General features: G+C 39.4%; 1 protein-coding gene across 1 annotated transcript in view; it reads left to right on the plus strand.

Moving 5' to 3' along the window:
• The window catches only part of LAMA4 (laminin subunit alpha 4), a 145,180-nt gene extending 124,217 nt beyond the window's left edge, over positions 1-20,963 (plus strand). Inside the window, exons 30-39 of the mRNA XM_068985018.1 lie at positions 184-348; positions 3,177-3,330; positions 6,731-6,918; positions 9,131-9,320; positions 10,174-10,329; positions 12,023-12,182; positions 14,131-14,261; positions 15,293-15,386; positions 15,856-15,975; positions 20,590-20,963. Of these exons, the coding sequence (XP_068841119.1) occupies positions 184-348; positions 3,177-3,330; positions 6,731-6,918; positions 9,131-9,320; positions 10,174-10,329; positions 12,023-12,182; positions 14,131-14,261; positions 15,293-15,386; positions 15,856-15,975; positions 20,590-20,735 (1,504 nt within the window). The 3' untranslated portion in view covers positions 20,736-20,963. The remainder of the gene's footprint in view (positions 1-183; positions 349-3,176; positions 3,331-6,730; positions 6,919-9,130; positions 9,321-10,173; positions 10,330-12,022; positions 12,183-14,130; positions 14,262-15,292; positions 15,387-15,855; positions 15,976-20,589) is intronic.
• The last annotated feature ends 921 nt before the right edge of the window (positions 20,964-21,884 follow it).

The following is a 21,884-nucleotide window of genomic DNA, read 5'->3' on the forward strand; positions in this document are numbered from 1 at the left end:
CTTTTCTGCCTATAGAAATATTCATCCATTTTATTCTGAGCCTCACAAAGAGTCTGGCAACTTGCTCTCTTATCATTAACCAAATGTTCCATTTCTCATTTCCATGAGAAAACATACAACCTAGAATGGAACTCAAGTAATACGTTAACTGTGTAGTGCTTAAAAAAGCTTTTTCCCTTACAGGTATGAATTGATAGTAGATAAAAGCAGACTTGGGAGTAAGAACCCTACCAAAGGGAAAGTGGAGCAGACCCAAGCAGGTGAAAAAAAGTTCTACTTCGGCGGCTCACCCATCACTCCCCAGTATGCTAATTTCACCGGATGTATAAGTAATGCCTACTTTACCAGGTACAGTATTTTTAGTATTCATAAATCTGCATGATCAGTAAAGACGTTCAAGTTGAAAATTAAATTATTTACCTTATTAAAATTAAGAACTATGAAATATTGGGGGCATAAGAGGGTAGTAATTAAATGCTTGCATGTGCTTGAAAAACTGACACACTTGGGTTTGTAAGTTTTTTGCTTTTTAATTTTTGTATGGCACCGGCTAAGTAAGCCTTTGTTTCTTCAGCTGCAAATTGCAGATAATAATAGGGCCTGCTTGGTAAACTTGTTATGAGGATTAATTGAGATAATGTGCATAAAGTACATGGCATACAGCAAACTGTGAATGTTAAATGTGGTTATTTCTATACTTACTATCAGTGGTACAATACAGAGCAACATACCCAAATCATCCTCAGAGGTTTAAGGAAGTCTTTTTTGTGTTAATTTAATGCATGACTATTTTTTCATTAGTTTTCTCTTGCTGAAATTTGGTTGATGTACAATATTATGTTAGTTTCAGGTATACTACACAGTGATTTGACATCTGATTGTTGTTCAGTCTCTAAGTCAGATCTGACTGTTTTCAGCCCCATGCACTGCAGCACACCAGGCTCCTCTATCCTCTGTTATCTCCTTGAGTTTGCTCGTACTCATGTCCTTTGAGTTGGTGTTGCTATCTAACCATCTCATCCTCTGCCACCCACTTCTTTTGCCTTCAATCTTTCCCAGCATCAGGTTCTTTTCTAATGAGTCGGCTCTTCACATCAGGTGGCCAAAGTATTGGAGCTTCAGCTGCAGCATCAGTCCTTCCAATGAGTATTCAAGATTGATTTCCTTTAGGATTGACTGGTTTGATCTCCTTGCAATCAAAGGGACTCTCAAGAGTCTTCTCCAGCTTCACAATTCAAAAGCATCAATTCTACAGTGCTCAGCCTTCTTTGTGTGTTCAACTGTCAGATTCGTACATCACTACTAGGAAAACCATAGCTTTGACTATACAGACCTTTGTCAGCAAAATGATGTCTCTGCTTTTTAATATGTTGTCTAGGTTTGTCATAGCTTTTCTTCCAAGGAGCAAGTATCTTTTAATTTCATGGCTGCCATCACCGTCCACAGTGATTTTGGAGCCCAAGAAAATAAAATCTGTCATGGCTTCCACTTTTTCCCCATCTATTTGCCATAAAGTTATGGGACTGGATGCCATGATCTTAGTTTTTTGACTGTTAAGTCTTAAGCCAGCTTTTTCACTCTTCTCTTTTGCCTTTATCAAGAAGTTCTCTAATTACTCTTTACTTTCTGCCGTTAGAGTGGTATCATCTGCATATCTGAGGTTGTTTCTATTTCTCCCAGCAATCCTGATTCCAGTTTGTGATTCATCTAGCTTGGCATTTCTTATGATATACTCTGCATATAAGTTAAATAAGCAGAGTGACATACAGCCTTGACATACTCCTCCCCCAATTTGGAACCAGTCCATTGTTCCATATCCAGTTATAACTGTTGCTTCTTGACTCGCATACAGATTTCTCAGGAGACATTTGCGTATATGAAGTACTCACCGAGATAAGTCTACTAACCATCTTTCTCCATACTGTTGTTATGTTATCGACTGTATTCCTTATGTTATTTATTAGATGCCCATGGCTTATTTATAAGTGGAGGTTTGTACCTCTTAATCCTTTTCACCAATTTTGGACTCATACCTTCCCTTCTGCATCCACCCATTTGCTCTCTGTATCTGTGACCCTGTTTTGTTGTTTGTTTTTTAGATTCCACTTTTAAGTGAAATCATGTAGTATTGTCTTTCTCCATCTGACTTATTTCATTTAACATGATACCCCCTAGATGCATCCATGTCACAAATGGCAAGATTTCGTTTTTCATGGCTAAATAATGTTTCATATACATATACATACCCCATCTTTATCCATTCATCTATCAATCAGTCAACACTTAAGTTGCTTCCATATTGTGGCTGTTGTAAATAACGCTGAAGTGAAACTAGAGGTGCATATATCTTTTCAAATTAGTCTTTTTGTTTTCTTCTGGTAAATACCCATTGCTGGGTCATATGGAAGTTCTATTTTTAATGTTTTGAGAAGCCTATTTTCCATAGTGGCTGCACTAAGTTACATTCCTACCAACAAAACGTGAGGGTTCCCTTTTCTCTGCATCTCACTAACACTTATTGTGTCTTGTCTTTTTTATGATAGGCATCATGACAGGTGAGTGGTATCTCTTCGTGGTTTTGATTTGCATTTCCCTGATGATTAGTGGTGTTAAGCATCTTTTCATGTGTCTATTTTCTGTCTTTATGTCTTCTTTGGAGAAATGGCTATTTAGGTCCTATGCCCCCTTTTTCAATCAAGTTGTTTGGTTTTTATGTTGAATTGTATGAGTTCTTTGTGTATTTTTTATATTAACCCCGATCAGATATATTGTTTGCAAATATCTTCTCCAGTTCGGTAGACTACCATGTTGTTTTATCCTTAACAAAGACAATGAGAACCCCCTGAGTTCAAAAACATGCAAGGGAGGAATTTAATACAGATTAAGTAACACAGATGAGGTCCCCATCATCCAGGACATGGTGAGGGAAGACATGTTCACCTGTCAGAGTGTGCTGGTGCCAGGCACAGAGTTATTGGTTAATTGGTTAAATGATCATTTAAAGGGTTCTAATTAAGATAGTGGTTGGTGGATCAAGACCCATCACATACACACACACACACACACACACACACACACACATGAATTAATTGCTAAAGTTCTTTGACTGCCATAGTTTGGTCATGTAATTCTGAACAACATTCTTAAGATTTTTCTTTCCTCTGTTACAAACACAGGTTGGACAGAGATGTAGAGGTCGAAGATTTCCAGCGGTATTCTGAAAAGGTCCACACTTCTCTTTATGAGTGTCCCATTGAGTCTTCACCATTGTTTCTCCTTCACAAAAAAGGAAGAAATTCCTCGAAGCCTAAAACAAATCAGAATAAAAAGGTAAAAGTTAATGCTGCACCAAGTTCTAGATTGCCCTTGTATTCCACACATATAATTCTAGTCACTGGTGCTTTATTGAATTTACTCATTTGCAACTGTGTTTGTATGGAAGATATGATTTCTGTAGTATCTGATATTGCAGTTTACTAGATTTGTTATATCAGTTCTTATTCCCAAAGAAACAGTTTGAGTAAGCTTTTGCTCTTGCTTCCAACTGCTTTTCATTACAGTGGTTAAAATTGCTCTGTATTTTATATAAAAATGTATACTATTTACTGTGATCATTCTCTAGTATCATTTGTTGTTGCATAACAGCCTCTAGTTTCTGTCACAGTCCTAGAAATCACTGGTCTCTGATCTTACCTTGTTTTTCCCTCCTTCCTGACCTTCCTTTTAACCACTCACATCCACAGTTGATCTGTGGCATCAGCTAGAGTGACTTTGCATTCAAAATCTTGAGTCTTGAGTTGCGGCCACTGACAGCTGTTCTCTCATTCGTTTTGCACCTAGCATGTACATTACTTGCCTTCATTACAAACGAAAGTCCAATTCCTTCTCATTCTTTCAGTCTGACCCTCCCTACTCCTTCCTGGCCCAATGTAAACAACGCAGTCAAGTGCCGGTGCTGCCATCCTGGTCCAAGCCATTGTCGTCTCTCATCCAAACCACTGTAATAGCCTCCCAACAGACCTCCCTGTTTTACCTTGTTCCCCAATAATACATTCTCAGCACAACAACCAGATCCTTTTAAACATGCCTGATCATGTTACTTCTGTGTTCAAAATGGTCCTCCCACTGCACTCAGATTAAACGCTGAAGTTCCTACAGTGTCGTGAGGGACCCTTGTTCTCACTTGCCCTTCTCCTCCTTTTGATCTACCGGCTGTTTCTAGAGTAAGCCAGGTACACTCCTGCCTTAAGATCCTCCCTTGAACTTTCCTCTTACCTAGACCATGCTTCCCCCAAATATCTGCATTGACAGCTTCTCAAGGATTGCCCAGCTCTCATCTGATCAGTGAGACCAGCCGTAACCCCTATTTTATTTGTTTTTTTAATTGGAGTATAGTTGTATAATGTTACATAAGTTACGAGTATACAATATGTAGCGATTCTCGATTTTTAAAGGTTGTACTCCGTTTATAGTTAATATAAAATATTGGCCATATTGCCGATGCTGTACAATATATCCTTGTAGCTTATTTTATACCTAATAGTTCGTACCTCTTATTCTCCACCCTTGTATTGCCCCTCCCCACTTTCCTCTCCCCTCTGGTGACCACTAGTTTGTTCTGTCTCTGAGTCTGCTTCTTTTTTGTTATATTCACTAGTTTGTTGTCTTTTTTAGATTTCACATATAAAGGATATCCCACAGTATTTGTCTTTCTCTGACTTATTCACTTAACATTATGCTCTGCAAGTCCATCTATGTTGCTGCAAACGGCAAAATTCTGTTCTTTTTATGATGGAGTAGGTCCGTTGTGTGTGTGTGTATAATGTATGTATCTTCTTATTCATCTTTTGATGCTCTTTTAGGTTGTTTCCGTATCTCGGCAATTGTAAACAATGCTGCTGTGAACATTGGGTATATGTATCTCTTCAAATTAGAGTTTTTGTGTTATTTTTGGATATATACCCAGGAGTGGAATTGCTGGGTCATACGGGAGTTCTGTTATATTTTTAGTTTTTTGAGATACCTTCATACTATTTTCCACAGTAGCTGCACCAGTCTGCATTCCCACCAACAGCATAAAAGGATACCTTTTTCTCCATATCCTCACCAATTTGTGTTCTTTTTGATGATAGCCATTCTGACAAGTGTGAGGTGATAGCTCACTGTGGGTTTGATTTGCATTTCCCTGATTTCTTGGATTTGCCCAGAACACAGACTTTTTTGGAGGTCTTATCTTTTCCCCATATGAGATTAAGAGTTTTGGGCTTCCCTTGTGGTCTAGTGGTTAAGAATCCACCTGCTAATACAGGAGATGTGAGTTCAATCCCTGGTCTAGGAAGATTCTACATGCCCTCCACTTGCCACAATTAGAGAAAACCTGTGCATAGCAATGAATACCCAGCACAACCAAAAATAGATATATATTGTCAGTCTGTTCCAGTCTGTATTACAGTATTGTTTTATGGAAATTCCACACTGCTTTGTTTGACTAGTAGAAATCCTCCTATACTTCCAGGACTACGGTAGATTTATTTTTATGTGTATAGTTCTTCTGACATTTCGATGGGAATTAGGGAGGGGGAAAGCTGTGTGCATTCATTCAGCAATCCTAAACCAAAAACTGTCCTCTCCCCTCTGATCCTGTATCTCAACCTGACTCTTGCTGTGTTCTCCAGCTCTCCCTAGCTCCAAACATTTCCTCTCTCTTCTTACTTTATTGCAAGATTTCTTCCGAAGTGGATCAGATCAGGCCACTCTCTGCTTTTCAAACCTGTGGTGCTTCTCATCACCTAAAAAACAAAGCCCCATCCTTTACCAAGTCATCTAAGGTTCTTTCTATCCAGCTACAACCTGTCTTTCAATTTGTTGTTTAAAAGCCAAATCAATTTTCAGTCCTTAAAAAACAGGAACCATGTCTCACTCACCTTTCTGTTCCCCACCACACACTGCCCACTGAAGGCACACAGAAACATTGATGTTTTTCTTCTTCTTCTTCACTCCTACCTATTAGGTACTCAATAAACATTTGCTTGAATAAATGAGTAAATGACTGAATGCTCAGATTTACTTGCATTTACTTTTGCTTCAGAAATTGACTAAATAACCATTAAGTATTAGTCTGTAGCTTCAGAACTGTAAATTTTAAAATCAATAGTGTAATTTCAAGAGCACAAAATAATTTTTTTAAATCGTTCTATATCCTGTCACATAAGTTTGCTACATATCTTATCACCCAAAACATTCTTAAAAAAATATTTTGAAGATGTTACTAAGTATTTAACTTTTTATGCAGGATATGTAAATAATAATATGTGTATTCAAGTGGTATTGTTGCATATGATATGAGGATTTTATTTATCAAGTCTGTCAGGAGTCTTTATTGCCAATTTTTTCATTTTCCACCATTGATTAAAATGTGCATTTAATTTAAATCACAGAGCACTTGTCTCTATAGCTTCACTATACAAATTGTTTTCAGACTGTAAATGGGAATTTTGGGTTTGTTAACATAACTCTGTTGTCGTTTGTTGTTACTGCTGCAGCTACTGCTGGCATTTGCTTATGGTAGTAGAGGAATGGAGAGGTCTAATATTTTATGAGTGGAATATGTACAAAGAATATACACTGTAATTACTGAATCATCATTGTTAATGATAAAAAATTAAAAGTGAATTTTTGCTACTAGTATGTCAGTTTTATCCCTTAAATGAGTCATTTCCTACTCTTACAGGGAGGGAAAAGTAAAGATGCTCCTTCGTGGGATCCTGTTGGTCTGAAATTCCTAGAGAGGAATATTCCAAGAGACTCGCACTGCCAGCTTTCCAACAGCCCTAGAGCGATAGAGCACGCCTATCAGTATGGAGGGACAGCCAACAGTCGTCAAGAGTTTGAACACCTAAAAGGAGATTTTGGTGAAAAGTAAAGTAACACACTATCCGTTCAGAAACTTGATGCCACGGCTGGGCTTCATCCTTACTTGCCATATGTTCTTTTTCCTATAATTTTTCTGTGCTGCTTTAATCTTGTTCTTTTTTTCATCAAAACAATTACTAAATAGAACATAATTCAAACTGTCCAATAAATAACATTCTCTGTGACTTTCTTCCCAAAAGTAAGGTGCATATAACAGCACTGTCCTAGGAGTTTGCTGTACTTAATGAAAAAGAAAATACAATCAAAGAAAGGAAGATGGGGGAAATTTTAAATGACTCATCATGTAACCTTACTGTCACCTTCCCTTTCCGACACAAATTGCTTTCAGACTGTAAGTGGGAATGCATCTGAACTGCTGGAAGGTTAATAAGGAAAGACACTAGAAATACAAATGCACTGCGTCTCTGCTGACCCTCAAGCTATCTCTAAAGTTCATCACCTCTTCCTGGTGTTTCACAACTCTCCAAGTTATTTAGGATTATTTAAGATTTCTTTTCCAGTATTAGCACCCAGATACTCTTATATAGCTCTTTCAAACATTCATACCGTCAGTGGATTCAATAAAAAACTCCTAATTTCCTATTTTCCTAATAGGCAGAATCAGTATTTTGTATTCTTCAGGAAAAATACAGAGTTAATCAAACTGAAAATTAGCTTAATAAATGTACCTTATCTGTGGCGTAAAGCTGAATTTCTAGAAATTTTATTTGACTTCTACACATTTTGGTAGCTGTTTTTACCATGTGATACCCATTGATTAATTTTTATGGGGAGAAAACTGAATCTGTATTTTAGATAGTACATAAATCATATTGTTTCTATGCAAATTTGTATATGCATATTAATTGCTCTCTAGTATTTTGTCTACATGAAGCTTCCCTAGCATAAAGATTTTTACTAAATTAAGTGCAATCAGTTTTTGAAAGCAAGACATGATATTTTTTTAAAAAAAAATTTTCGTTGGAGGATAATTGCTTTACAATGTTGTGTCGGTTTCTGCCGTACAACAATGTGAATCAGCCATAATTATACATATGTCCCCTCCTTCTTGAACCTCCCTCCCACTCCCCCCAACATCACAACCCTCTAGGCATCTCTGGTTTGAGCTCCCTATGTTATATGGCAGCTTCCCACTAGCCATCTATTTTACATATGGTAATATATACGTTTCCATGGTACTCTCTCAATTGGTCCCGCCCTCTCCTTCCCTCACTGTGTCCACAAGTCTGTTCTCTGTGTCTGCGTCTCTATTCCTGCCCTGCAAATAGGTTCATCAATACCATTTTTCTAGATTCTATATGTATGTGTTATTTTATGAAACTTGTTTTTCTCTGATTTACTTCATTCTGTAGTAACAGGCTCTAGGTTCATCCACCTCACTAGAGGTGATTCAAACTCTTTTTCTTTTTATGACTGAGGAATACTCCATTGTACATATGTCCACAACTTCTTTATTCATCTGTCAGTGGACATCTAGGCTGCTTCCATGTCCTGGCTATTGTAAATAGTGCTGCGATAAACATTGGGGTACTGGTGTCTTTTTCAGTTGTGATTTTCTCAGCGCATATGCCCAGCAGTGAAATTGCTGGGTCTTATGGTAATTTTATGCTTCTGAGGTGGTGCTAGTGATAAAGAACCCACCTGCCAGTGCAGGAGACGTAAGAGATGTGGGTTTGATCCCTGGGTCAGGAAAATCCCCTGGAGGAGGGTATGGCAATGCACTCCAGTAATCTTGCCTGGAGAATCCCATGAACAGAGGAGCCTCATGGGATATAGTCCATAGGGTCGCAAAGAGTCAGACACGACTGAAGCGACTTAGCATGCGTGCATATGGTAGTTTTATTCCTAGTTTTTTAAGAAATCGCTACACTGTTCTCCATAATGGCTGTATCAATTTACATTCCCACCAGCAGTCCAGAGGGTTCCCTTTTCTCCACATTTTCTCCAGCATTTATTGAAACAACACTTTCTTAAATGTGGGATTTATCCCTGTTGTATGAGGAAATGGAGAAGGATTTACATTTTTGAATTAGCAGTGCTTACCCGATATTCACAATAATAATAAGATGTAATTAGAAGTAATGTTGCTTGGGATTAGATCAGATGGCTTTATTCTTCCTTACGCTGTATTGTCTTGGGAAGTTAGAGATCACAGTCTTCTTTGACAAGTGGTAAGCTTTTCCTTCTCATTTACCAGATCCCAGTTTTCCATTCGTCTGAAAACACGTTCCTCCCATGGGATGATTTTCTATGTCTCAGATCAAGAAGAGAATAACTTCATGACTCTGTTCTTAGCCCATGGCCGCTTGGTTTTCATGTTTAATGTTGGCCACAAGAAGCTGAAGATTAGAAGCCAGGAGAAATACAATGATGGATTGTGGCATGATGTAAGTTGAAGGCAGAGAATATTATTATCAGCAAACGTCCACCATTCTAATACCCCACTAGTGGTTTCTCTAGAAACATCCATTTACAAATTTTGTTGCTATATGTTCAGAGCTCAGTTTCAGAAACTTTCATTAATTTATTACAAAAATCTTGAAGCTTATTATTTTAAAAGAAATATAATCTGAGTATAATTTTTTTGACAGATCAGCTATTTTTAGTGCAGTTACTTTAAACAAAAGATCAGTGGTCAGCATAAGCTGAAGTTTGGTTTCTAAGGATTTTTCACTTGACTGGGTTTTTTTCCACTGCCTATAATATTCTAAATTTTCTGTGATTGCTGAGTGTCTTATAGACTAAGCTGTGGAAGGTACAAAATAGAGTAAATCTGTTAGGAAGAAAGGATACAACAGGTAGAATAACCTAAATATCAAAACAATTCAGTGTGTGTATAGTGGGAAAAATAAGCAATGTCACCTGTATTACTAGGAAGAAAGGATACAACAGGTAGAATAACCTAAATATCAAAGCAATTCTGTGTGTGTATAGTGGGAAAGTAAGCAGTGTCAGCTGCATTACAATTAATTATAATCAAATTTAGAAGCGAGAGCATGTGGGCTGCCAGCTGGGACAGAGAACTCTGCTAAACATAAGCTGTATTCAGAGATTAAGCCTGTAACTTTAAATCAGGCTTCAAAAGAAGAGACAAACTCCTGACCTTTGGTGAAAGGACCACTCTCTAAAGAACCTCTGCAGCACTGCAGATGACAGCACAGTTGGGAGGAGAAGCAACACAGCCTTTCCACCAATCTTTGGACGTGCTAAAGACACGCGGTTGTCCTTCTCTCCATCAAGGTGATATTTATTCGGGAAAAGAGCAGCGGCCGAATGATAATTGATGGACTTCGAATCTTAGAAGAAAGTCTTCCCCCTGCAGGAGCTGACTGGAAAATCAGGGGTCCTATTTATTTGGGAGGTGTGGCCCCTGGAAGGGCTGTGAAAAATGTGCAGGTAAGCCAGGTGTGATCAAGTAGAGCCATCAACCTTTAGAGTTGAAAGATTGTTTAGTCTAGCCCTCACTTTATGATTAGAAAACTGGCAAAAGTAAAACTGTACTTTGGCTGGAGATGGGATACATAAGTGGATATTGTTTTATGGTTATCTGTCCACCCTGTGACATCACAAAGCCCAGAGTAATCTTTTGATTCTAAGGTAGAGGTGAGATGAAAAATGTTTCAGAGGTATAAACTGTCGTGAAACGTTATGTCTCAAGGGATGCTTATTGATTCAGCAAGTACCCACGCTTTTAGTCTTAAAGAGCTAGGGAGAGCTGGAGAACACAGCAAGAGTCAGGTTGAGACACAGGATCAGAGGGGAGAGGACAGTTTCTGGTTTAGGATTGCTGAATGAATGCACACAGCTTTCCCCCTCCCCAAAAGAGAATTCCCTGGTGCTCCAGTGGTTAGGACTCAGTGCTTTCACCACCCAGGCCTGGGCTCAATCCCTGGTCAGGGAACTAAGATCCTGCAGGCTGCATGGCACAGCCCCCCAAAAAAACTAGCCAAAAAAGAAAGCAAGTCATTATATTATATATTATTGGGTAAAAAAAAAAAAAACTTTCAGGCCATTATGTAAACTATGATCTCATTTTCATTTCTTACACACACACACACACACACACACACAATTTGTAATTGTACAAGGAAATGTGGTCACCCCTTGGGGAACATGAGGATATGGTAGAAGAAAACAACATTATTTTGTAATTTAAAAGTTTAAAATATTGGACCTTCAAAAATATTTAGCAAAAAAGGAATGCATCAAAGGACTAAGTTTATTTTTAATATAAATACAGGTTTGACTTTAACACAAAGAATACACTTCTAAGATCCATTAAATGGCTTCCCTGGTGGCTCAGTGGTAAAGAATCTGCCTGCCAATGCAGGAGATTCAGGTTTGATCCCTGGGTCAGAAAGATCCCCTGGAGAAGGAAATAGCAATCCATTCCAGTATTCTTGCCTGGAAAATCCTATGGATAGAGGAGTCTAGCAGGCTACAGATCACAGGGTCACAAAAAAGTCAGACACTATTTAGTGACTAAACAACAACAACAAAGATCCATTAATATGTGTGTGTAAGGCAAAAATGGGGGGAAATGTTCATATTTAATTTGATTTTAGATGAGTAGCCCCAATTCCATGACAGCTTCTTTAAAAGAAAGATTTCTAAAACTGTGAAATCGGTTATCTGAAGTGGCCCATGTTTCATGTCCTGTGGTATGATAAATGCTCAAACACAAGCCAGTAAAGCAAATCCTCTGCTGTTTATTTAACCATGGTAGATTTAACAGTTTAGTTCTTTGCTAGCCCTCAACAGCATTAGGTGATCTAGGGCACAGCTGTCTTTCTTGAAGAAAACAAATGAGAATATTTCTAATTCAATTTGAAAACCACAGCTGCAATTTACCTTGTGAAAAATGTTGAAATTTTTGTACCTTAATTAGGTAGGCTGTTATTATCTAATACAAAATTCTAGCTTCGAAGATCTAGTTAAAAAGCAACAATCTGGAAAATGATTGACTATTCAGATAGCTGAAACAAATAGGGCAAGAAATTGGTAGGTTCCTCTCAGGACACAAATCCCTTCATTGGTGTGTCTGTGAGTGGTGAGAAAATGGATTTTAAGAAGTGCCTTCTCCTCTCAGATAAACTCGGTCTACAGCTTCAGCGGCTGCCTCAGCAATCTTCAGCTCAATGGGGCCTCCATCACCTCTGCGGCTCAGACATTTAGTGTGACTCCTTGTTTCGAAGGTCCAATGGAAACAGGAACATACTTCTCAACAGAAGGAGGTTACGTGGTCCTAGGTAACAATGATTTACGTTAAAACATGAATCATTAAATACTTCTTTCCTGGAGATGGCTAACAGGGATATTGGGCCCAAAGTTAAAAGCCACAATAGCAAACTCAGCCCTTGAAAATGGTCACTTTTCATAAGGACCACTTTTCTCCTCTGCTGCCGTCCAGATAGACACATGGACCGTGCCAATCCCTGTTTGCTTTCCCCAGCCAGTGCTTCCCCACAGCTGGCAAGCCTCTTGGGATAGACCATCTTGGCTTCTTTAGACTTTCTGTGCTGCACCGTGGTCTAACCTGTGTGGGCTTTTGGCTGCCTCACACACTGGGGTTTTCTCTGCTCCTTCTAAGCAGCACCCATTGTTTCTGCTAAGGAAAGTTCCACTTCCTCCCCTCTCCAGCAACTCCAGCAGACAAAGCTATCCTTAAAAAATTTTCTTTCTGGAGTTTTATTCTCAACTCTTACTCTCACGCAACAAAGTTTTCATTGTGTGCCTCTGGTATGACAGTCCCTGTGCCAAGTGAGGGAACATAATGGTTCTAAAAATAAGGAAATAAAATCCTAAACAGACTACCCACAGTCACTATCTAGTCCCTTCCAACAGCATTCTGTAGAGCAACCATCAGGTGTGAGGAGGGCACCAGAACAGGTGCTGAGAAGGAAAACAGGAGAATGTTCCTGCCTTCAGCATGCCCTGAATAAAGACCTACAGTGCAGCCAGTTATCCCTCCTTAAACCATCCCCATGTCCAACAGAATAGCCGGAGGCAATGTTTCCTCTCTTTGTCTAGTTCACGATTTTACTTGCCTTTCTCCTTAACCCACTCCGGCACTCTTGCCTGGAAAATCCCATGGACGGAGGAGCCTGGTGGGCTGCAGTCCATGGGGTCGCTAAAAGTCAGACACAACTGAGCGACTTCACTTTCACTTTTCACTTTCATGCACTGGAGAAGGAAATGGCAACCCACTCCAGTGTTCTTGCCTGGAGAATCTCAGGGACAGCGGAGCCTGGTGGGCTGCCATCTGTGGAGTCGCAAAGAGTCAGACATGACTGAAGCAACTTAGCAGCAGCAGCAGCAGCTCCTTCTTTATCCCTACTAAAACACCAACAGGCACATTCCTCTGCCTTTCGTTGAATTTCAGTGAAAAGAACTCAAAGGTTTAGATAGTCTGAAAAGCATAGCAACCTGCACAATTTATGTTCTCAATAAACATTAATAACAGGAAAACTTTAAAAAATGATCTATAAGAAGCCATGTGAAGTGAACACGATTAAGATGCCCACCTTTGCAGTGAGTCTCTTGGAGTGAACACAGCTGTTCTTAAGAATTCATTTTCTTGAATCACTGCAAAAACAGCTCCTAACCGCTTTTGCTGTTCTTTCTCTTTCCTCCCAAATGCTCTGCAGCACTGGCTCCAGTGATCTTTTTTAAGAATTATTTTAAATACAGATCCGATCAGGTCACCTCCTATGCTCATTGTCTGCAGTATAAAGTCTATCTTCCCTTCTGGAGCCCTGGAGCCCTGGAGCCCTTCCCCGTGTGGCTCCTGCTGGCCTTCTCTACTCACCCTCCCTCCACCCTCGCTCGCAGGCCTCTGCAGTGCTCTCCAGACGTCCCAGTCTCTGCACTTGTGTTCAGACCAGTTCTTCCTAGTTAGCTCTTTCCTGCTTCTCACTTTTGAAATAATAAATCGTCCTGCTAGTTGGAATCAATTTTTCCTCGCCTGAGCTCCCATAGCCATGACGAATTTTCGGCGTGCTGTTTCCACCCCGCACTCCAGACCCGCTCAGAGCTTTCCAGTGTGTTTGACATGGAAAATGACACTTTCCACCTATCTACTGAAAAATGCATCAAACTTTCCAAAAGAGATACCAAAAATATGAGATTACGAAATCATGCCATGGTTACAAACTTTAGGTTGCTGTTCTTGAGAACTAATAGTATTTCTCTCCACAGATGAGTCTTTCAATATTGGATTGAAGTTTGAGATTGCATTTGAAGTCCGTCCCAGAAGCAGTTCTGGAACCCTTGTTCACGGCCACAGTGTCAATGGGGAATACCTAAATGTTCACATGAAAAATGGACAGGTAGTATGTTACAAACTGTTTTAACAAGTCTGTCTTCTCTGACCTTGGATTCTAGATCTGAAGCAGTATTTTATTTCACAGAATTATTTCGTCGATCTTTCCTAACTGAGGGGAAAAACAAACAACAGGAAAGCTAAAACATAAAATTTAAATGCAGGCAATTTTTTGATTCAGATTCATATGTTGGGAATTGACTTGATTAGAGCAAAGAGCCATGAAATTGTGGCAAAGCCCAAAAAATCAATAATTAAAAAGTTTTAATAAAAGAATCAGAAGAGGAATTTTTTACAACAAATGGAAGCAGCAAACGTTCATCTGTCTATAATATGTATGCATACCACACATACATTCTTTTCAGCTGCTAAAAATAAAAACAATTGTTATAATTAAACACCACTTTCATCCTTAAATAATATTACTAAGGAACATTCATGAGAGTATTCAAATAAATATGAAGCATATTTTCATCAATGTCCCTAACTTAATATAATTTTCATTTGAGTTCCAGTATATTCTATAAAACCATATAACAATGAAAACAAATCCTTATATGGTGCTTACTGTATGTCAAATACTATTCTAAATGCTTTATATGGATTAAATCATTTAATCCCAATAACCTTGTGAAGTAAGTATTACAGTTATCACTCTTATTTTGCAAATGAGAAAACGTGGCACAGAGCGAGGGACGTAGGAGCGCTTGAGTATGAGTCCAGGCAGTCTGGCTCTAGAGTCCAGCTCTTCCTCAGTACCTTCACCTGCCTTGTACAGCACATTCCATCTTTAAAGGAATTCATTGTGCTATCTTACTGTTCCTCTGCCCCCTCTTCTCTCCAGTGTCTTTATTTTGTTCTCTTTCTGAGGAACACATTTTCTCTAGTCTACTGAACAGTGACCCCTTGTGTTCAAATTGCAAAGCTAATGTCTGGATGTTCAAAGTTTTGCTTCCCTGTGGTAAAGGTAAGAAATCTCATCTTATCTCAGTGAGGAGAAATGAAATAAAATTCCACAATGTGCCCTATTTTTTGCAGGTCATAGTGAAAGTCAACAATGGCATCAGAGACTTTTCCACCTCAGTGACACCCAAGCAGAGTCTCTGTGATGGCAGATGGCACAGAATTACAGGTGAGGAAAGCCGTGTGTCCTGGGTTTCCCTGATAAAGTGAGCCTGTACACCCACCTCTGACATGATGACTTGAAAGAACTTAGTCTGTGTAACATATGACAGAATAGGTAATAACTGACAGTCTAAAAGTAGTCAAGGAAAGAGAATCAAATGTGCTAAAATGTGTATATTGAATCCACATGTGATTTGAAAATATTAATGCTGCCAAAATAGTCTTATGGAGTTGTTTAAATAATGCATTATTTATGAAGCAAAGAAAAAGTATCAGAAAGCATATTCTAAATATTCTCCCTTTCAAAGGAAAATTTTACAGTGATTGGTTAGACACTGATGTTTTCAGTGATTAGAGGGAAGTGTATGGTTTATTCTGGAATAAATAAAAGCTATTGCTGTAATCAATTATTCCCTTTCATGTGAAAATTAATCACCTCAATATCACTTATGACCACTCTTTTCCCTGTATTTCAGTTATTAGAGATTCAAATGTGGTTCAGTTGGATGTAGACTCTGAAGTGAACCACGTGGTTGGACCCCTAAATCCAAAACCAGTTGATCACAGGGAGCCTGTGTTTGTTGGAGGTGTTCCAGGTAAGAGTTATTTAAAGTGACGAGTTTCCAAATCCAGAAAAACACTTAAGTTGTCATAATTGTTATTACAGTATTAAGAGTTGAGCTATGTATTTTTATAATTCACCTAGTAACTCCAAGAATTTTATATACAATATCCTTTCATAGGGGACTTTCCCAGGTGGTGCAGTGGTAAATAACCTGCCTGCCAATGCAGGAGATGCAAGAGATGTGGGTTCAGTCCCTAGGTCAGGGCGATCCCTTGGAGGAGGAAATGGCAATCCATTCCAGTGTTCTTGCCTGGGAAATTGCATGGACAGAGGAGCCTGGAGGATACAGTCCCTGGGGTCACAGAGTCGGACATGACTGAGCGACTGAGCACACACACATCCTTTCATAGGAAAATGTATACTGACAATTAGGAAGCACACAGCTCATCCAAGCACCAAAACAAAGTAACAGATGAGAACTACACGCTGCATTCCAAATGGCAGATACGGCCCTCCTTCTGCTGTATCTGCTGAATGTTCTCTTCTCTTTACACACACCTCTCACATACACACAGCAAAACACACTGTTTTCTCTCTTACACAAAGAAAAATTTGTTACTGCTGCTGTAGGATCTGAGAACCTTAGAAGACTAAAAGTTTGGTGAATTACTCCTCTTCCACACTAAGAGAGAATACACAGTTCTTCCCGTCCAGGACTAGTGTGAAACGTGAAAACAGCTGCAGACCATAAGTTCTGTTGTTCCTACATAGTGACATTCCCTAAGAGAGGTTCCCAGCTGCAGTTCTGTAAACATCATTGTAACATCAGTGCTGTCATCTGCCAAGAATGGTGCGTAGTCCCGGATGGTGATGGGGCATGTATGGACCCCCCACAGTTACTTTAAGCCTCTAAAGCAGGGACCATGACCTTGTGTTGCAAGTGTTTATTTCACACACTTCATTCACTTGGGAAAACTGAATGATAAAGGTAGCATGAGGGGAAAATCAAGCTTTTATAACTGGAATTTGGTGAGAATTTAAAGGAAAAACTTAATATAGTTTTTCTTTGCATCCTAACTATACTATTTTAGACTGACCCATGTAAAGGCAAATAATGCTTTAACCAACAGAGGGAGAAAGATTAAGCATCCAGTCTTGGGTACTCACAAAATAGTAGCAACTAAGCAGTCCTCTGCTTTGTAATGTGGATTTTTCAAAATGCCAGTATAGACAATAACAACTCATTGATGAAATAGGAGATCCTCAAAAAGCAATCTTTCTCCTTTACTTCTATTATCCACTCCTGTCTCCATTCCTTAGTCCTCTCCTCCTGCTCCAGGCTTCAGTTCTGAAATACTGGCAAAGACCACACTGCACTTCGTGCAGGTAGTGAGGAAGATGGGTGCTGTCAGTCCTTCCATTTCTGCACGTTGCTTTCTTCCTGGAGATCACAACATAGTTTAAAATATTGCAGGTTCCCAGAGGCCTACAGGATCAAAGTCAGCCTAGCATGCAACGTCTTGATTATCTCTCCCCACTTTGCCCCCTTGCCTCTAGGGCCTCCCCCTACCTCCTGGGGCTTGCAGTTCTCTGAATGTTCAGTGGTGAACTTTGCTCTAGAAAAGCACTTAAGTCACACAGAGCACAAGGCCTCAATTTCTAGAAAATGCTCTTCTTTCTTGCTTCTCCCACTTCTCCACCAAGTTAACTCCTATTGACCTTAAGGATCCAACTCACAAGCTTCTTACACACATGCCCCACCCCACCTCACCCTGAATATCAGTTTTATGGCACTCACTGCAGAATATGATTGAAGCTAAATAGCATACTCCTTACTTCCAGAGAGCATGACTTCATCACACAACAAACGTGTACATGCTGTCGCTTCAGTCGTGTCCAACTCTTTGCCACCCAATAGACTATAGCCCGCCAGGGTCCTCTGTCCACGGGGATTCTCCAGACAAGAATACTGGAGTGGGTTGCCATTCCCTTCTCCAGAAAATCTTCCTGACCCAGGGATCCAACCTGCATCTCTTATGCCTCCTGCATTGGCAGGCAGTTTCTTTACCACTCGCGCTATAAGAAACGCCGCGGGAAGAAGGAACCACCCCTATGGACCGTTGAACAGGGCCTTTTATTGGGCGGTCGCTCTCGGGCCGGGCGCGGGTAAGCAAGGGAGAGAAGGGGGTCTGCGAAGCAAAGGGAGTCAGCGGGGTAAAGGGAGTCTGTGGAGTCTGCGAGGTGTGAGGGGCGCGGAAGGGGTTTTATAGCCCGGGCAGGGCTCCCATATAAGGAAGAAAACGCGGGCTCAGCGGTGATTGGTGTTCAAGGGCTCCATGTCGGTTCCTGATTGGATGGCGTGGGCTTCGTGTCGGCTCCTGATTGGTCGGCTTGGTTGCCGGCCCGTCTCCGGGGTGTGTCTGCAGCGCCCTCTGCCGGGGCATGTCCCGACATGCCCGGGCATGCCTCAGCACGCCTGACCTTTCGTCCTGGCCTTGCCCTGACCTTTCACGCGCCACCTGGGATACTGAGTGTCTATTAAGCACTGTGCTGGGCTCCAGGAGATGGACCAAACAAGCATGGCCCTCCCTCATAGAAGTTACAGTATTTGTTCTTTGTACCCGAAGTGCTTACTGCATCATTCAGACACATATTTCTCTCTCTGATTTCTGTTTTTTTGAGTCTCATTCCAGCATGACACACTACCATCATCTCTCACTACAAGACTTGCTCCATAGGCTGGCTGGGCAGGATATACCTGAAGCCAAATTCTGCCTACCTGAGACATATCATGAATAGCAAATTTGAGCTAATGAGCCAGTACACAGGAATTAGCAAGGCCGGTGAGGTTTACCCACCAGCCTGCACCACTGCAGCTTTTAATTCCATCTACAGATCATGTAGCAAGTCTAGGACAAAAAAAAAGTATAATTTAAGCTGAACATCATTAATTACATAATTTTTGAGCTGTTCAAGATTAACTCCACTAAAAAAATATCAGAAACTGGGGCATGAAAAAGAATAACTAAAGGAAATTAGGCATAAACAAAACCACTGTATGTCCTGAAATCTTAGAATCCCAACCAGTGCTCTTATACCAGGCAGAGCTCTGGTAACACACTATTTCTATCAACAAAGAGTTAATGCATTGAAATTCATGAACTTTGTATCAGAAAATTCAACTTTATTGTATGATCATTTAAAAATCAAAATGAGAAGTTAAGTTTTTGAGTTAGCAACTATTCATTCCTCTGCTGAAAATCTTGCATTATTCTGAATATAGTCAAGCTTTTAACCTGAGGAATGTTTGCTCTTAAAATCATGTGTTGATTTTATTAATCAATTACTTAGGGTTCTGGGGCACTTTGCCACCACTGTAATAAATTGCATAGTGAATTATGCAAACCATAATTTCTATATGAACTGTTTCCTCTAGAATTTGTCCCCCATGAACCAAACAGTGGTAAGCCTGGGCAGATTCAAAATCCATGTTCTAAAACTAGTATGTAAAATGAACAGAAGAGATGTTTTACCCCTTATATTCTTTCCTGTTCACTCTTTATTCTGATGATGTACATATACTGTTCAGTCTTGAAGAATGACAAAAGTATGACAAAGTCATACTAATCTAGAGACAAGGGGAATTGACCTCTTAGGCCACTTCCAAATCTAAAACTTGATGCTTATCATTCTAAATATGAAATACTATTTCCATCATTTTCAATAAACAAGCTTCTGCATATTCTTAATCTACATTACTTAGAAAACTTATTACAGCCCCTTGATGGTATTTAACTTGCTGTCCTTTTTTATGTTCTTTCCCAAGTTACTGATTTCTGAGTGTTTTCCATCTTTTTATCTGCCACTGTTCACATAGCTGTTTTGTACATAATTATAACTTTGACTAAATGGATTTTAATTTCATGATATTCCTAAGCTCCCTAAATTGCTTTAAATTATATTGCTTCTATCATTTCAACACATTTAATTGTGTCTGTACAATTAATAAGCACAAGGCTTCTTCCAGATCGCTAATTAAAATAAGGGGAGAAAGTTCCTCTGGCATACCCCAGGGCACCTGTACCCACACAAAGACTAGGCTAGTTATCTTTATCCTATTTATAGTTCTTAAACCGTGAGAGCTCAGGAAAAGTAAAATTTAGTTTATTTGAATTCATTATTTTCTCATTATATTTTATGAGCTTGGCAAAAATGTGGAGGATTAAGGATGAAGGGTAATGATACAAATTAAACAGAAACATTAACCAATTCCAAGAAGAGTCTGGAAGGTGAATTTTCTTTCCTGTCTCAGTAAATCATACAAAATAAGTGAGGTCCAGGTAAAATTAACTCTAAAAAGCATAAGCAAATCCTGAAAACTCACTGCTGAGATTTTACTTGTAAGTGGTAAATTTCAGTGGTAAATACCCAGCTGAATTATACTCAAAACTCTAAAATTACTACATGTTCATATTACTTCAAAAACAGATAATATTCCTTAAAAATAAGTAAATTACTGTATTCCATCTTTGACATGTAGATCATCGTGATAATCTAAGTGGTTATGACGTGTATTTTTGCCACAAAGTAGTATTTGGGCTTGGGATGCCTCGATTGCAAACTTGGTGTTCATTTCTTTTTCCAGAGTCTCTACTGACACCACGCTTGGCCCCCGGCAGACCCTTCACAGGCTGCATCCGTCACTTCGTGATTGACGGGCGCCCGGTGAGCTTCAGTAAAGCAGCCCTGGTCAGCGGTGCCGTGAGCATCAACTCCTGTCCAGCAGCCTGACACAGCAGAGCCATCCAAGCACAAAGTTCTTTAGAGCACTGAAAGAAACACAAGGCCAGCCAGGAGGAGTGGCAGTGCTTCCTCTCGGTAGAAGCTTTCATCTAGTTGAGCAGGACTTATGAGTCATCAGGGACTGGCTGTTTATTTTCTTACTTGGATTCTTACCTTGGATCCAAAATGTCTGCCATGGATAACAATCAAAGGAGCGTTAAACTTACCCGTATTTTATAACTTCCTGCTGGTGAAATTCCTGTTCCTGTTTCTAATAAAATAGAAGGGATTCTAAATAAACACTGGCACATATTTTTATTTTTTTTTTATTTTTTATTTATTTATTTTTTTATATTCTTTTTTTTTTTTTAATTTTAAAATCTTTAATTCTTACATGTGTTCCCAAACATGAAACCCCCTCCCACCTCCCTCCCCATAACATCTCTGTGGGTCATCCCCATGCACCAGCCCCAAGCATGCTGTATCCTGCGTCAGACATAGACTGGCGATTCAATTCTTACATGATAGTATACATGATAGAATGCCATTCTCCCAAATCATCCCACCCTCTCCCTCTCTCTCTGAGTCCAAAAGTCCGTTATACACAGCTGTGTCTTTTTTCCTGTCTTGCATACAGGGTCGTCATTGCCATCTTTCTAAATTCCATATATATGTGTTAGTATACTGTATTGGTGTTTTTCTTTGCACATATTTTTAAAGTGTGGCTAGATCCTCAGATTCCTCTTTCATTTAGGGATGATAACATTCAACTTAAACCAAACTGTCTTTAGGATACTTCCTTTATCCTGAAAAGATTTACTGATTTACATAAAACCTAAAATTAGATGATCAGATTTGCTTTTACCACTTTGGTCTATCAGGATAGCAAGAATATTTTAGGCTTATCAAGGTTTAATAAATTTCTAACAAATTATCAGAATGGTAATTTGTTTCCAAATAAGGAAAAAAAAAAAAAAGAATGCCTCAATCGAATAAATGCTTACTTTTTTTCCCCTTACTTCCTTAAAAGAAAAATAAATTGTGTGAGGAGAGGTTCTTGTAGGATATTGTTACAGTGCATTTTGTAGGAATCATGAAGGACATTATATAGCAAAGAGTAAGACAAAATCATGCATCCACTTTAAAGTATAAAAGTCC

This window comes from Capricornis sumatraensis, chromosome 13 (assembly GCF_032405125.1).
Source record: "Capricornis sumatraensis isolate serow.1 chromosome 13, serow.2, whole genome shotgun sequence".
NCBI classification, from domain to species: Eukaryota; Metazoa; Chordata; class Mammalia; order Artiodactyla; family Bovidae; genus Capricornis; species Capricornis sumatraensis.